At 42.6% G+C, this 17,895-nt stretch overlaps 1 protein-coding gene across 1 annotated transcript; it reads left to right on the top strand.

Moving 5' to 3' along the window:
- The first annotated feature begins 814 nt into the window (after positions 1–814).
- On the top strand, positions 815–16,054 carry ppat (phosphoribosyl pyrophosphate amidotransferase). The gene is given in 11 exon segments (NM_203982.1): positions 815–1,015; positions 3,501–3,567; positions 5,925–6,131; positions 11,110–11,222; positions 11,919–12,061; positions 13,431–13,503; positions 14,055–14,206; positions 14,509–14,636; positions 14,790–15,011; positions 15,258–15,378; positions 15,484–16,054. Coding segments are annotated over 11 exon segments (1,527 nt in total). The 5' UTR covers positions 815–887; the 3' UTR covers positions 15,657–16,054.
- Positions 16,055–17,895: the final 1,841 nt, after the last annotated feature.

Below are 17,895 nucleotides of genomic sequence, written 5' to 3'. Positions count from 1 at the left end.
TCGTCAGTTACTTGTCTCCAGTGTGGAAGCACACCAGCTGGCTTGAATGGCAGACTGGGGATACATTGGTCGGGGGGTCTCAATAAGAGTGGAAGCCGCAAGGTTTTCTTTTTTCTTGTTACCAGACTATCACCCCATAGCAACCAGAAAGCACTGTAAAGACAGAAAAGCCAATCATTCATAAGCCACCAAAAAGACACATTACAGTAAATCACACTATTCTTCAAATGTATTTAAATGTCTTAAAAGACAATTCTTGGGTTTTACAAGATTTTTAAATCTTTAAGCAAACCTGAAGTCACCATCAGTATCCCTCCTGCTGCTCTAGTACTACAAATCCCAGCATGCCCTGGCAAGCCAACAGGGCAAGCAAACCGTATAACAATGAGGCAGCACTATAATAGCAAGTTGCTGGGCTATACTGCTAGCAAAGTAGCTAATGCCGAACTGTCAGCAGATACGTAGCGCCATGCCACCTGTGGGCACTAGGCCCCGCCCCCTTCCCTGTGTGTACATCCGGATACCCGAACATGTGCTCCTACTCCTGCCTCCACACGGCGTTACGTGCTATTCTGTCTCCGGACACTGGGGGGCGCATTGAGGTAAATGTGAGGCGCCACATGAACCTGATACCCAGAGAGGATTTAGTTTCCTCCCAGCGGCTGCGCTTGGTACCTCGGCCCGTCCTATAACGTTACCGCCTTCCTTCTGTTCCGTAGCCCGGCTCCTTTCCCCACTCCCCTCTCTCTCCAGCACAGGGAGGAGCCTGACACTTTGCCATTTAAATCTGCCCGCGGCCCCCCCGTCCTGCCCAGGAAGTGCTGCTAGCTCTGTGTTCCACACGGGCCCCACGTGTTAGTGCCTGTGGCCGCCACTCGCCGCCAGTGATGGAGTTTGAGGAGCTGGGGATACGGGAGGAGTGCGGTGTGTTCGGCTGCATAGCGGCGGGGAGCTGGCCTACCCAGCTGGATGTGCCCCATGTCATCACCCTGGGATTGGTTGGACTGCAGCACAGGTAAGGCACAGCAGCAGCCAATAAGCAGAGATGTGCAATAGCGCCGGTACTTCAGGGGATGCTGGGATCTGTAGTCCGGCAACAAGTATGGCTGTCTGATCAGAATGCGCATTGACCTAAGGGCAGTGATAAGTAACTTGCTTGTGGGTTATAAAGGTAGGTGTAGAGCTTGATGTGCCATAAAGTTGCTTGGCCATTCTCAAAGCTGGGCCTTCAAATGTCTGGGCATGCTGGGAATTCTGCATTTGATGAAAGATCATTGGTTATACATGTTCCCTAACGGGAGTCTGAGACTTGGGTAGTGCAACAACAGCTAAAGGTTGTGGGTCCTACTTATTATTAGTATTATTATTATTAACATTTATTTATAAAGAGCCAACATATTCCGCAGCGCTGTACAATAAGTGGGTTTCATACATTGGACATACAGAGTAACATATAAAGCAATCAATAACGGGTACTTAGTGGGGTACTTAGTGGGGTACAGGGCTAATGGGCACAGAGCTTGGGCAGGTGCAATCACTATGTTGTGCCAACTGCTGCAGAACCTTGGGGACATGGGGGGCAGTGATTCCTGGGTTACGTTCAGGCACTGTGTGGAGCTCTGGTTCGAGGATCCTTTGATAATGCCTGGGGTGGCTCTGTGTTCCTTTTACATAGGACCCCTATGAGTTCTGGGTCAGTAGCTAAATGGCAGGTAAGAATGTGGAAACGTGTACTTGAACAGGAGCTGTGGTGGCACATTAATAAGCATCCATTACTGGCCTGATATGCCCCCTCCGTGTATGCCCCCTCAGTGTATGTCTTAAACCAGCCCCTGCTCTGTCCTCATCAGGTTGCAAGTGGAACAATAGCCCAGCATTTCTTATTGGTCACATGTGGCCTTGGAACCTCTTCCCTGATCCAGTGACTAGTTGTTAACCTGCCTGACTAGCCCCCTACTACATGTTTCCTCCATGTGGCTAGTGTGTGAGTGAGCCCCAGTGCTTCCCAGCATCTTGTATCTTTTCATTTTCTGTTATTTAGACTTCACTAACCATGTACCTAGGTACGGATATTCTATGCCCATGTGTCTCTAACATCAGGCTGCACCCCCCCTTCCCTGGCCAAGGCACTGAGCCCCACAGTTTGGGAACCACTGCTCTACATGCTGATGATGGAACTAAGAGCAATAGGACAACTAAGGCATTTGTAGGGTCCAATCCAATGTGTTTTTGTGCACCGTTGTCTTTGCCATCATCCATCACTGAAATATGATTAAATGTTTTCAAATGACCTCTGCAAGTCCAGTTCCTCTGTCTTTTGATTTCTGCAAGTAAAGTAGTTAGTGTTGTCATGTTAAATGCCCATGTGCAAAAGGGGTTAAATCTTTTTTTACACCCATTTTTTTTTTTTTTTTTTGGTAATTACCATTTGACACCATAAATCATCTGGCTATGTTTAGCAGCAAGCACTCAAGTTTATGGTGGCCTTGAGGTTTCTAAATCTGTCAGGACAGAAGTCTAGGCAATACTTGTGGCCTTAGTGGATATTGTAGGTTTAATCTAATAATGGCCAGATACAGTTATCCTGGGCCAGGCATGATCCAACTCGCTTATTTACAATCCTACAGAATATTATATGTATCCAATATTTTATTATTTCCGTGGTTAGCAAGCATTGCAACAATGTGTTACTATTGCCCTAGAACAGGGATCCCTCGGCCTCAAAGCTGCTGCTCATTTTTGAATTTCTGACTTGGAGACAAGTTTTGGAGGCATAAAGACCAGGTATACTGCAAGAGTCTCCTGTAGGCTGCCAGTCCACTTGGGCTACCATATAACTAATTGCAGCCCTTATTTGGCACCCCTAGAACATTTTTTAATGCTTGTTGCTCCCCAATGTTTTTTTTTTTTGTTACATTTAAATGTTGCTCATGGGTTTAAAAGGTTGGGGACCCCTGCCCTAGAGCTGAAGCAGCCCTGTAATGGTGTAACTACTTTCTGGGGATGATTTCTTTTTCCATTGCTCTCCACTGGGTTATGGTACCATATGCTCGCTCGGCGTATAGGTGCCCTGATTGCTGCTGTGCCAACAGCGCTGCTTGCACCATATTATGCTGAACTTTGCACTGCTCATGTCTGGCCTGATGCCACTCCAGCACAGATTCAGGATTAGGCAACTGTGGAGACTTTAGTATAAACTCTGAGTGATATCATGTAAATTAAAGGTGTCTCATCTACAAAATCTACTGGCAGGTTCCCATGTACCTCTTGGGGCCCTTCTGGTTTAACCTATGATTTGTTCTCACATTACTATTGGCAGAGTGATTTTATGGCTGTGTGTGGTAGTACTGACTCTACTGCTTAGGCCTCAAAACATAACTCTGCTGCTAGCAGCTAATTGGGACTGCAGAGGTCTATGTGTGAGAGGGCGGAATTCAGATTTCAGTGGGAATGCATAAATAACTGTAATAATGTATTTAATCTGGTATTTTCTGTTACAGGGGACAAGAGAGTGCTGGCATTGTAACAAGTGATGGGAGCTCGGTGCCAACATATAAAATGCACAAGGTACAGATGTTACATTTGCTCCTGGGGGTATCCATGTGGTTTGTCTTCGATTTCTGTTCTGCTGACTGAAAATGGTGATAGGAAATGGAATGCCCTCTAGGACTGCAGTCATGTTCATGCCAGAGACGCTCCCTCAAACTTGGCAGACGTTTATTTTCTGTCTGAGAGTTGCCAGTTGGGAGGGTCCCTATAATCTTACCAGTGTCATTCACTTGTTTTGTGCATCAGTCCCATTCCTGGCCGTAGGCTACATACATGTTTAACAAAGGGTCAGAGCAGAGCTAATGGTGTATTTAGCTAAGGGTGAATTCTCCTTTTCTCTACTTAATAAATATGACCCTAAAAATCCCATATACAGAGAAAGCACTGAAATATCTATTGGCAGGCTCTGTTTTCACACACAAAGGGAAGAAGGCACAATGAGAGCCAGGTTGGTACAGTCTTCAAGACCATACAAGAGCTTTTAATATTCTTTTCTCTGTTCTTTAACAGGGTCTCCACCCAAAAACCTATTACATATATACATATTTTTGCTCCTAAACACAGTGGAATGGGGGATCATAGGCTGTGAATGCCACACAATCTTTCAGAAATCCTTATCTGTTGTTGATAAATAACAGCTCATGAGTCTGCCCCCAACCAGTGTTACAACACCTGCATATAGGACCACAAACTTGATGGAGAAACCTTGAAAGGTAAAATGTAAGCAGTGCAAAGTTTCTTTTTGTTCTGAAAATCCAAAGAAACCAGGTAACTGTTGTCTGACAAACAAAGTCCATAAATGATGCTCGCTGCTTTTTTTTCTGGCCCTGGGGCAAACTTTGCCCCTACTGCATGACTCTGAAAACATGAGTTTTATGTAAATAGAAATAGGGGATAGTGAAGTGTTTATCTTTCACTTTGTGATAATTGTGTGTCCCATTAACAGGTCTGGGCTAAGACTGAAAATAGGCCCTGGCATTTCATGTACACACCAGCCCAAACTGCCCCCACAGGCCTACTAAATAGTGACTGTCTATGTGGCATCTTACAGCAGCCCCTTTGGCATTTGCCAGAACCTGCAAATTGCCAGTCCCAGCCTGCCCTTTAAAGGAGAAGGAAAGGTAAAAACTAAGTAACCTTTATCATAAAGGTCTATGTAAATACAGCCATAAGCAGTCACAGAAACACTGCACTTCTCTGTAAAAAGATTAGTTGTGTCTGTTTTCCTCTGCCAGAGATACGCAGCTCTCTCCTTCTCACCTCTCCTGCACCCCCTCCCTCAAGAATCCTAAGAGCTCACTCCCCCCTTAGGAATGTGGATCTGAGCCAATCAGCAGGAAGCTGGCTCATAGTCTAACTAAGTGAGCATGTTCACTTGGTCCCGGTGTCTGTGCAGGAGCGAGGCATTATGGGAACTTTCTTTACACAGCTCAGCGTTTTTTCTTCCTGTCTGGCTTTAGATCTTCTGAACAGGAGAAATATGGGGAGACTTAAGGGCACTATTAAGAGAACTGAAGGGATGCCTGCAGCTTGAGATTAACTCTTTATTAGCCTTTCCTTCTCCTTTAATTTCAGACGTAGCTGGGAGCATTGTTGATCAGTAAGGGTTCCAGTCACTGTTGGCTGCAGGAAACCTATTGCACTTCATTTGTAACTGAAATGTGTAACACATAACTAAACTGATCTCGCTTAATGCAGATTTGTCATGGACTGGGAGGGGGGGGTAAGCAAGAGGGGCGGTAAGAAAGAGGGGCATTATAAAGGGGGTAATATAAAGACTGACCACTGTATATGGCTCTCTAAATTGCACCAGCTCAGCCAAACTGTTGACAACAAAACAAATATTTTGTGGTTTTATAAAGATTTTGGAATGTGGATTTTCCAGTAACCTGCTGTGTTTTGTGTTCACCCCGAGCCATTGCCAGGGGCACAAGATGGTCTTGATTGTTCAGAGAATTGCATAACAACCAATAAAATTGCACTGTTTAATAATTTCTTTTTCCTGGTGCTTGTCAGATTAAAAAGCCTTTATGTAAGGGAAATAGAAACCCTTGAAGTAATATAAAATTGCTCAGAACATTTACAAAAAGAAGGTCTTGTGATGTTGCTCTGTTTAGAACTGAGCAGAGAAACCTCAGATGACTCTTCTCTGCTCACCAACTTCATTTTCTAAGCAGAATAACAATACATTCTCACTGTAGCAAGACAACCAATATTAACAGCAGGCGGTGCTGTTTGTAAATTTCAAAAGTGCTTAATATCAATTTTACATTTATTTTTTTTTTGATACATTGCCCAGATCAATACTGCTGCCTTTTACTTTTTAATCTGTCATGAATAGTTATAATGAGCATAATGACTAATTTTGTTTTTAGGGCATGGGTATGGTTAACCACGTGTTCAGTGAAGAGAGTCTGAAGAAATTGCACATGAGTAACCTGGGTATTGGCCACACCAGATACTCCACCAGTGGGAATTCTGCCTTAGAAAACTGCCAGCCCTTTGTGGTTGAAACGTTACATGGAAAGATTGCTGTAGCACATAATGGGGAGCTGGTCAATGCTGCTCGGCTCAAGCGAAAGGTAATAATTGAAATTCAATGCATTTAGGCACATAGCGATTACACATCATTTATATCAGTCCATGCCCCAGTAGATTTAAAATCTGAGGTTCTGATCTTTATCCAAAACGCTTAATCTGTATTTTTGTACTTATCTACTTCTTGTTTCTGGAGCATGGGGGGAACCTGGAGTAACTGGAGGGATCACATTCAGGCACAGAGAAAACATTGTGTTTATATAATAAATAGTGCAAGTTTTGCTACATGTCCAATTACCTATAGCAGCCAATCAGCTGGTAAGATGTACTTTTGTTTTTTACACATAAAACATAAAAACGACCTTCTTATTAGTTGCTATTTGTTATTGCGCTTGGGCAAACTTTGCCTTTTTAATACATTTGGGAAATAGACTCTGTGCATATAATGTCCTGGCCAAGAACCCGGTGCAAGGTGACTGCTGCAAAACATTATCTCCTTGGCCAATGGAGCTTGAATTAAAGCGTGATGTAGGCTAATACGTTTTGTGGAGATTAGAAGGTGCAGTTTTTATAGGGCAGCATTAGTGCCATATTTACTATATAAGCACCCAAGGGTGGGGTGAGGGTGTATTCCGCTTGCTTACTGCCACTTAGCATTAGATTTCACACATTGCTTAAATCACATAATTTAATTTAAAACCCCAGCCCACCACCAGATTTAGCTGCTTTTGAGCTAAGGGGCACAGATTTGGTTCAGATTTTTTTTTTTTTTTTTTTATCTTGAGCTAGTATTCATACCATTGTTAGGGTTTGTGCCCTTAGCAACTTGGTAAAATGTAATGAGTCCCACTTCCATACTAAACTATAGTTTTTAGGTGAAATTTCCCTTTTTAAGGATTTTTTGTTTTCCTCCCAGATAAGGTTCCAAGGTTCAGTTTGATCTGCAGACCTTGAAAACTCCAGCAAACAGATTGTTCTGGGGGTATAACCTTCACAGAGTTAAAAACAGTGCAATGTTTGATAAAAGCCAGTGAGAATATAAATATTTTGTCACTACATAAAATGGTGCTTTGGATTAATCTGCAGTGAGTACATACCAAAAACACAGGCTTTGGCGCTTAGCACTTAGCACTTAGCCAAGATGGAATTAGAAGAGTGATTCTCTCCCTCCACTTTGAAGTGGGGAAAAGGAGGAACAATGATAAATGTGTATCTAATCCCTACCCTGTATTGCCACTGCATTGCAATATACCAACTGTAGAGGGAGCCACCCTTATGGTGGGGTGCCAGATTTTCTGTATAAACTATTTCTTCCTGTTTTTTTTTTTTTTTTTATAAATATGCCCAGTTGATATGTTCCACCTAATCTTGTTCAGCTGTTTGTACATCTAGACCTCTAGAATGTATGGGTCTCTCTAACCCAGTGATCTTCCACACTTTTTTAATAAGAGAGACCTATTCTGCAGGTTAGAGTGCAACCCAGTATTTCCCTATGTAATGGAGTGCTATAATAACGGCAAGGCACAGCAAGAGCTTGGCACACTGGCTCAGTGCCAGAGAAGATGTACTTATACAGACTGAAAGGAAATGTACTAGATAATGAGTCACGTACGGGGAGGACTTGATTACTGACGTAGGTGAAACATTTCTCTAGTGTCTGTACTGATATTGAATAAAAAGGCAATTGGTAATTTCCTGTAATACATTTGGGGGGGGGGCACTGAGGGCTGTACTTCAGGACATGAATATTTAATGAAGTTAAATAAAGTAAAGCCAATGCCGTACATTAAGGCAGAAGCCTGAAACCACTCATGCCAGTCTCTGTAGAGTATAATGGAAAGTGCCCATAGCTAATTTGAGCATTTTCAAGTGAAAAAAATACCTGTAGCAGAAATGACAGGCAATTTCCATTATACTCTATGGAGATTTGTACACAAGCAGGAATACACTGACGGAGAAGATTTCTGCCTGATGTTGGCTTAGAGCTGAATGGGACTGTGTTTATTTAGGTTTGTGGATATCCGAGCTCTTCGTAAAGGCTACAATAAACTGCAATAAACTGTTTTTACAGCAGAGTGGCTAGAAATAACTGGGTTGTTCATTTGGATTCTTTCACTTTTAGTTGTACTGATCCTCTAATGTAATATAAACTAAAGGAGTTTATTTTAGAATAAATGCCATAAAGAAATATCCCCTTTGTTTCCGTTTTTGTGTAATGCATCAGAACAAAGGAACCTTTAGAGGTGTGAATTAGTACACCCCACTGAAATGTGTGACTTTCATGAGATTTCACATGCGGAACATGGCTAATTAACTCTGTATTGGGATTCAGCTGGATCCCAGATCTTTTCTTGAAGGATTTGGTTGAATCCATAAGCCTAATGTGCATATGCACACGTAGCATGCAGAAAAAAATTGTGACTTTCTTATTCTCGTGACCAATAGTAACACAATTTTAAGGGTTCAGCCAAATCAGAATCCTGCTGTCCATAGCAGTCTGTGTCTGTCAGAAATTGGGTTGGAACTGGCTGGAAAGGTTAGGGAGCAGCAGGACTGGTGGTGAATATACAAGCCAGCTAATGAGAGACTTGGGGAAGAACAGACTCGCATTGCACTAAAAGTCTGGCCCAGAGGTCAGAAGGGATAAGCAGTTGCTGCATTTAATAGCAGTTGCATTTACATATAACTTTTAAAGCAAGTGAAAATGTGTAAAGTGTGTATATGGGGAAAATTGCTTGGAATTACCTTTTCTTTCATTATATTAAAAAAAAAAAAAAAATTTTTTTGGATAGGGTCCTATAGTGTAATCTGCTGATTGTGGTGCAGATGTGTGGCCCCTGAATTCTACTTCATACTAGTTGTTCCAGCTCGAACCTGATCAGAATCCCCAGCACGCTCAAGCACTTTCAGACTAAGGAGACTGTCCCCTAAGTTGCAGTTTCTCCTTGGCATAAATGAGTTTCATGCACCATTAGTAACGCTTTATTTCTCTTCTGTTCCTCTGTGAAGTGATATAGATCAGCTGAATATGGGACACCATTAACCCTTTCTGCAGTAATCTGCACTCATTGGTTTTGCTGCTGTTGCCGTATTACTGTATAACGCATTGCTGAGCTCTCCCTTTTCCCTCTGAGGCATCCTTGTATTGTATTGTGTATATATACAGTATAGTGTGAGTGGGTCCCTAAGCTCAATTAAGTGCCATCAGCACAGAGCATGGGCAGGGAATCAGCAGAAAAGAAGATGGGGGGGCTACTGGGGCATCTTTGGGGGCACAGATCTTCCCTGCTAAAGGGCAGTGGTTGCCTTGGGCTGGTACAAAAACCCAAAACATAATGTACAACATTTGTAGCCTACTTCTTTATTGAACTTTAGTTCTCCTTTAAAAGGTAACACAAAAGTTCTTTAGTTTTTGCAGGACATAGGGTAGTTAGCTTCTGTTCTTATCTTTTTAATTGCCCTTTTTGTTTTAGCAATTTTTTGATCTTTTTTTTTTTTTTTTTTTTTTTAAATCTATTGTTTTCTAAATTATATGATTTACCTTTTATTTTTTCTAACTTTTTCCCTCTTTTAAATGCCAGCCCAAAAACACATGCTCTTTGTATTTCTTTCTATTTAGACCCTTTCCTGTTTGTCTGCTGCCTGGTTGCTAGGGGTAAATTGAAACCTATCAACCAGATCGTGGCTGAAAAAAGTTAAATACTTAAAAATCCTCAAAAAATATGAAATGAAGACCAATTGCAAGTTGTCTCAGAATATTTCAGTCTATGTCATGCTAAAATGTAATTTAAATATGAACTACTCCTTTATTTTATGTTGATGGGAAACTCCAACTATTATAACTCTAAGTCAGGGGTCGGGGACCTTTTTGGCTGAGAGAGCCATAAACACCACAAATTTTTCAAATGTAATTCCGTGAGAGCCATACAATATGTTTGGCCTTGGATGTGGCGGGCCAAGGTAGGGTGGGTCCCAAGGATGCCGGATGCGATGCGGAGGATGGCGTGGCCTGCGCTTGGCGGATAGAAGACGTGTTCTAAGGCTTAGAACACGTCTTCTATCCGCCGAGCGCAGGGACAAGGTATGGTGGGTCCCAAGGATGCCGGATGCGGAGGAGGGCATGGCCTGCGCTCAGCGGATAGAAGACATGTTCTAAGGCTTAGAACACGTCTTCTATACGCTGTGCACAGGCCAAGCCCCCGTTATTTTTTTTTATTAAAGATTTGGCAGCGAGCCAGATGCAGCCATCAAAAGAGCCACATCTGGCTCCCGAGCCATAGGTTCCCTACCCCTGCTCTAAGTGATTGTACACTAGTTGTTGTGTATGTAGGAATTCCTTGCGGACAGATGCAATGCCAAGGCATCTCGCATTGAAGCAATTCTCTAAAGGAAATATTAAGATTAATACATAAAATATTCCTATTACAGGACTTTTTTTTTCTCTGGCTTTTGTGGTCTCTGTTTGTACAGTTCTTTCCACCAGAAAGTAGAAAAGTATTGGCTGGGGTGGGGCAGTTGTCTTTTTTCTTTAAAAAAAAAAACCCTACCTCTCCTCATAGGGGTATTAGTGAGTGGTGAGAAGGGTTTGTTTATTTACTTATCCATGAAGTAGGGGGCTGCTGCCGGTGTGGCTAAAGGTGGCCACACACGTGGCGATTTTCGATCTTTCGAACGTTCAGGGATGAAACGTCAGATATGGAGATAGAAACAATAGGATTTCTACCTCCTTCTGCCGATTCAGCCCTGAAGGCAGATTTTGCTCAGGCGCCTTCTATGGCACCCGATCAAAATCTTTTAACCCACCCGATCGGCGAGTCGATATCAGCAGCCTTCAGCTGACTTGTCGTACACGCACCGAATATCGTACGAAACGAGGTTTTGTACGATATTATCGGTGCGTGTATGACCAGCTTTAGAAAGGAAGAGCCAGGTCTATATATATGGCACATAACACTTTCATACTCTAGGTAGGATGTTACAATAGCAGTGCCAAAGCTTAATCCTGTCTCTCTCTCTGACCAGGTCATGCGTCACGGCGTGGGCCTCTCCACCAGTTCAGACAGTGAGCTGATCACACAGCTGCTGGCCTTCACTCCGCCACAGGAGGAAGATCACACTGCTGATTGGATTGCACGGTACCGCTAACTTTTTAATTCTCTACCAGCTAAGGTCATGTGCATTGGGCAGTCTTTAAAAATGCTACTCGCCAAAAAGGCATGTTAACTATCATTTACCTGCTTTACCTGAGCCTAAATATCCTGTGTAGGTGACACTAAAACTAGCCCTGTGTGGGGGCTCCCAGAGAGGGGGTGAACAGCCATTGCCCTGGGCCCTGTGGTTGCTTTCAATATGCCCCACTGGCCCTAGAAACCAATCAGTAGTCTAAATGCTCGACTGGAAGATGATGTGGAAGGGGCCTGGATAAAAAATTAAAAAGTAATACTATCATCCTACAATTTTCTTTATTTAATATTCCCTTTTGTTTGTTTTGATATTGGTACTGCCCATAGTGTTTAAACCCATTGCTCTCTGAGGCTACAGTTACTGGTTTCATCTCCTTTTTCTATTTAGGCTTTCTCCTATTCATCTTCTCTCATTGGCACCACTGCCTGATTGCTATGGTAAATTGGACCTTAGCAACCAGATAGCTGCTGAAGTTCTAAACACATGACCTTGTGAGCAAAATACTTAATGATTAAAAAAACATAGAAAATGAAGATCAGTTGTAAATTGTTTTCATAGATGTAAACTAGCGAACCAAACTGTGACAAGCAGTAACCGTTTGTAAACATGTAAAGTGATCATATCTATGCTCTAACTTCTGCATTCAGCATTAGAAACTTAATGAATGAGACACCGACATCATACTCGCTGCTTGTCATGCATAATGACGTCATATATGCCATACGTGATCCTTATGGGAACCGGCCTCTCTGCATTGGGCGCCTGATGCCTGTCAACAATGAAGGAAGAGGTAAGATTGTCTGATACCAAATGCTTCTTGGCAGCTCCTCAGAGGATAGAATATTATGGTTGAACGTTGACCAAATTCTCCAAATAAGTCTTGGCATGCATTGGCCATTTAAATCTCTTCCCTCGGAATGCTAAAGAATGTAATAAAAGGTTACTACTTCTGACCAAACTTAGTGCCTTTTATTACATATGGTGATTTGTTTGTTGTGTATGGGAACCAGGTAATATACTGAATGGGAGAGGAAGGAAGTGAATAGGAGAAGGCGCCCGCATACACAACTGATTTCTGTCATGAGCTCAGTCTGTAGCCCTCTGGCTTTATGCTAAAGGGATACTAGAATGTACCCCAGTTTGTACACTATAGAGCAAATTTAGCAACATTTGTGTTTTTCCCTCTGCTTGATATGAAGTACAAATGGTGCTTTTCTTGCAGTTCCAATTGGTGTTCTCTGTATTTTGGCTAGGCCAGACGGCTCCACTTCACCCCTATTCTGAGTTGAAATTTTCATGCTAAAGCCAGTTGCACTGTGGGTTGTGGTAGAACAAAGGCAGGCTGAGAAGTGGTATTACATTTACTGTGCAGAGTATTAGAGACTTAGAGCCCGGCCAGCATACCCTTAAAGCCTTGCCACAGTGTGGAGGCAACAGACTAGGCAGGGGTAAAGTAGAAGGAGTAGGGTATCTAAAGCTCACTGCACTTTGCACTGCACTTCTTTATTCCTACCCACTGGCTTCTTTACTTGCCATTCCCTTAAAAAATAATTTCATTGAAGTGTTTTACAAATTCCATATTGTGAATTTTTGTATTTTTAGCTCCCCCCAATTCCCATAATATAATCTTATCACCTACACATGCCCTGCAGTTCCTTCTAGCAATGCCATTACAAGGTTTCATCTAGGGCTGTGTGCCAGTTACTAATCTCACTTCTGGGGCTTTGTTTGTTTAATAATGGGGTGTTATGGCTGGGCATACAGGCTTTTGGCACGGACAGCCCCAAAGTGTCTGGATGCTTTCATTTTGTTTTTGCAGACATATATCCTGTTAAAGGATCAGTAAGACACAAAAATTAGGCTGCTGTACCTCTGGGCTGGTAGAGTAACTAATGCATGAAAAAAGCTTATGCATAGGGTTCACGCTAAAATCTGTCTGGCCTGGGGGCCCAGGTGAGGCTTTTGGGGTTCAGTGCTTACTGTACTTTCATTTATTTCTACACTGGATAATTTTCTTTGGTCTGGCTAAATTTGTAGGAGCCTTAAAAAATATTATTTCTGATCTCATTATGCAGAGAAAGTACCTCCAGAATTTTATTATACAAGGCTGACATATTTAATTTAGCATGCACTTAAAATCCTTGTTTATCTCATTACAGGAAAGTGCTCTGCTGAGACTGAGGGCTGGGTGGTGTCATCCGAATCCTGCAGCTTTTTATCTATTGGTGCTGAGTAAGTGATTTATCCAGAGCTCTGACCAACAACTCTCTCACATCACACCTAGAGTTATTGCTTCTGTGTATGTGCTTATTTAGCTCTACAAAGCATTGTGGCCACATTTGCCCTATAGTATTATGTATAGTATCATGTACTGGGCACAGTAAATTAGCTCTGTATGTTACAACCATATAAACAAATACACAGCTGCTAGATGCAAACCACGTGCATAGGGGAGTAAACAGGCAACTTGCCTACAATGGATCTCATCAGCTGCTAAATTTAATTTCAAGCACCCCTGGTCAGTCTTTGGGCCCAAAGCTTCAACATTGCTTGATAATTCAATAATAATGAGTGGAAGAGTACTTGGCCTAGAACCTTATGATCTATCAGCAGGAGAGGAGATATTGAATAAAATTGGATAGTGCAGGCAGAGTAATGATGGTAGAGAGCAGTGGAATAGGGAATACTAACCAAATGCAAATAACTGCAAGCCTTGTTCCTATTTAACCTCACCCAGAGATCTGCCAGGGCTGTGTTTATAATGGCATGTATGTATTTTGCAGGTATTACCGGGAAATCCTGCCAGGAGAAATCGTAAAGATTTCAAGAGAAGGAGTTCAGACCCTGGATATTGTGCCGAGAACAAATGGAGACCCATCTGCCTTCTGCATCTTTGAATATGTCTATTTTGCACGACCTGATTCAATTTTTGAAGGTCAGTATGTTACCGCTCATTATCTGTACATAATGTGATTACTGATGTTCCTTTTTCCTGCACTTTTTATACCCATGTTTAGTTTCTGTTATACTGTACTTTAACCATGTGCATGCCAGCTTGTTGTTGCTCATGTTTCACAATGTGTCTCCAGTAAACTTGTAGCAAAGATGGAAGAGAAATCTGTAAATAAAAAGAAACCAGGGTTGGTTGACCAGCAGTGGGATGCTGGGAGCAGGGGGTTGCCAGACCCTGATTTTTTCATTACTCTCAGTGAGCATGTCCCCTTATTGATTCCACAGGGCAGATGGTGTATTCGGTGAGACGGAGATGTGGGCAGCAGCTAGCCATAGAAGCTCCAGTAGAAGCTGATCTGGTCAGCACAGTGCCAGAATCTGCAACCCCAGCAGCATTAGGCTATGCAGAAAAGGTATCTCACTTTGTTGGTACATATAGTTTGGGAAGAGCTTCTATCACTAACCATCTTGGTCCTTTGACTCTTTCCATGTAATAGATAAATGGTCTTGATTAGCTTTTTGTTTCAGAACTTATAAACATCACTGTCCTTTTTTTAAATTTGCAGTGTGGTCTTCAGTATGTGGAGGTGCTGTGTAAGAATCGCTATGTAGGACGAACGTTTATCCAGCCCAATATGAGGTTACGACAGCTGGGAGTGGCCAAAAAGTTTGGAGTCCTCTCAGATAACTTTGTTGGCAAGCGAGTGGTTCTGATTGATGATTCTATTGTGAGAGGGAATACGATCTCCCCTATCATAAAGCTGCTCAGGGACTCTGGAGCCAAAGAGGTGAGACATCCTTTCATTTTACACATGGTTATTAAAAGGGGAATTATATTTTGTGCACCCCCACTACAGTGCCATGTACGTGTGATCAGGTTAGAATCTGCCAAAGGATCCAAATGTTTGCCCAACCTAAGACAATATTTGTGCCATGGATAACGGAGATATTAAAGTTTAATTGTTTATATTGTATTGGGCATCACCTAGTAGGTCAGGAAATGTATTTATTTTCTAATTTTGGTTCCTTTTTAGGTTCACATTCGAGTAGCATCGCCACCTATAAAATATCCATGTTACATGGGAATAAATATTCCCACAAAAGAGGAGTTGATAGCAAATAGACCAGAGTTTAATGACTTGGCTGGTTATATTGGTAAGCAAATGTTCAAATATCCAGTTTTGTATGAGATGCATGGGGTCAGGATTCCAGAGCTGTTATGTGTGTATTTATTGACTAAAATATCTTTTGTTTCTCAAGGTGCAGACAGTGTTGTTTACCTCTCAGTGGAGGGACTTACGGCGGCGGTCCGGGAGGGTGTCAAGGCCTTCAAGGATGAGCAGAATGGAATAAACGGCAAAACAAAATCATCATCTCATGGTCACTGCACCGCCTGTCTCACAGGAGAATATCCAGTGGAGCTGGAGTGGTGAGACCATTCCCATATGTATAGGTCACAGATCCACTGATGGATGTTTGATGGACAGCTGCTACCAAAATGGCAACTCTTTGCTTGTACAAATATTTCATGTTCCCCTATGCACCTCTGGACTTCAGCCTTTTCTGCACTGGATCGTTAAGGCCAACTTGTTTACGAATGAGATGTGTAAATGACATTACGTGCTTTTTCTATCGCTCTTTATTTTGTGTAAATGGTCAGTTGTATTTCTTAACCACATGAAAGTGGTAGATTGTCAGTAAAGGGCATTTTTTTTTCTTTTTTTAATGGATGGTACAGGAAGGACTACAGCATGGTCTTATTCCACAAAAAATGAACTTTATCAAGACTGACTTGCACTATATTAAAGGCAAAGCATATTCTATTTCTAAATTAAGATTTAGATTCTCTTTAGTTGCCCATAATGTAAAAGGCAATAATTAACACCTATTTTATAAATTGCCAATGCTTTGTAGTCTGCATTTACATCCATATATACAAACAAAAACCACAGCTGATATAAGGTAAAGAGCTTACAACTACGAGAAATAACAACCAAAATAAGGGATATGACTGCTATTTTAAGCAAGAAGTCTGATTCCTGCAGCACTGATTAACTTCCCCTCTTGTTTAGGGCTATGTCAATAAATGTTGGGCAAAGAATATGAAAAGCTACCTATGTTGTGCTTTAGCACAGTCCCTACAAGGTAAACTGGAATTGCAACAAACACTAATCCACAACTGCAAATTGAAAAGGGAGATGTTAGAAGGTATAAGTGTCTCACACCAAAGAGCAGTCTGCTTATGGGGTGCTGTCCCCTATTTACATGCCCTAAGGTGAGATAAGCCAAATATTTCAAGCCTGTTAACAATTGTGACTTTTTCCTCCCTCTTCTGATTACTTAAATTCTTATCCAGACAAATTACCTTACTGTATCTCTAAGGCAAGTTCATTTTAAGTATTATAGTTAATAGATATATTTTGGTGCAGCAGTTGATAAAGCGGGGACAGCCATGGAACCAAATATTGCTGGGAATGGGGAGAGTGCTCTAGCACTGAACTCTAAACTCACATTGCAATCTCTGTGTTGTGTCTGTAAGGCTTTCTCTCTGCTGCTGTTTCTGCTCCATATAGTCCAGTTTTTTTTAACCCATGACATGGACCTGCATTTTTACCAGCTTAGACCCTCTACCTGACCTACTCACCACCATTCAATAGGAAGTTCTGTTGCTGCAAACTGTTAGTCACATCAGAGGTAGACAGGGCAAAAAAAAAAAAAAAAACATAAATAACACCTTGCCATGTGACCCACCAACCCGCATCCAAATGTCCCACCCTGATTTTATTTGCAGGTAGTCTGTGGATGCCCCACCTGCTGCAGGACTCTACTAGACACCCTGTGATAGATTTAGCAGAATAAGAAGACTGGTCCCTTTTGCATGCAAATGTCAAGAACTTACACCATCAAATGCAGTATTAGTCCTATAACAGATTACGCTACTTACTGCAAAATGCCATAAAATACCCTGCCATAGACAATACTGACAATTGTTGCTGCTAAAACACACAGAGGCAGAAGTAGCTCTGTGTGCCCTTAGGACTCTGGCACACGGGGGAGATTAGTCGCCCGCGACAAAATTCCCTGTTCGCGGGCGACTAATCTCCCCGAGTTGCCATGACCCACCATCCTGCCGGGGAACATGTCATGTAAGTCGCCAGCAGGATGGCACACACGGCGACTTACATGTTCGCCGGCGGGATGGCGGGTTATGGCAACTCGGGGAGATTAGTCGCCCGCGAACAGGGAGTTTTGTCGCGGGCGACTAATCTCCCCCGTGTGCCAGAGCCCTTAAGGGCTCTGGCACACGGGGGAGATTAGTCGCCCGCGATTAACTCCCTGTTCGCGGGCGACTAATCTCCCCGAGTTGCCTACCCCTTCCATCCCACCGGCAAACATGTAAGTCGCCGGCGGGATGGCAGACGACTTACATGGTCGCCGGTGGGATGGCAGGGGTAGGCAACTCGGGGAGATTAGTCGCCCGCGAACAGGGAGTTTTATCGCGGGCGACTAATCTCCCCCGTGTGCCAGAGCCCTAAGGAAACAAGCTCTGTTCCAGAAAGAGATAAGTGGAGTAACAGTGTCACAAATGACCCTTTGAGCAGCAATTTGTTCACCTATTGTCTGAGATGAGCAAACACCTCCAGATAATCTACCTCACCAGTATGACACTCT

Source organism: Xenopus tropicalis, chromosome 1 (genome assembly GCF_000004195.4).
Source record: "Xenopus tropicalis strain Nigerian chromosome 1, UCB_Xtro_10.0, whole genome shotgun sequence".
Classification (NCBI taxonomy): domain Eukaryota; kingdom Metazoa; phylum Chordata; class Amphibia; order Anura; family Pipidae; genus Xenopus; species Xenopus tropicalis.
This window is presented reverse-complemented; position numbering and strand designations above follow the sequence as displayed.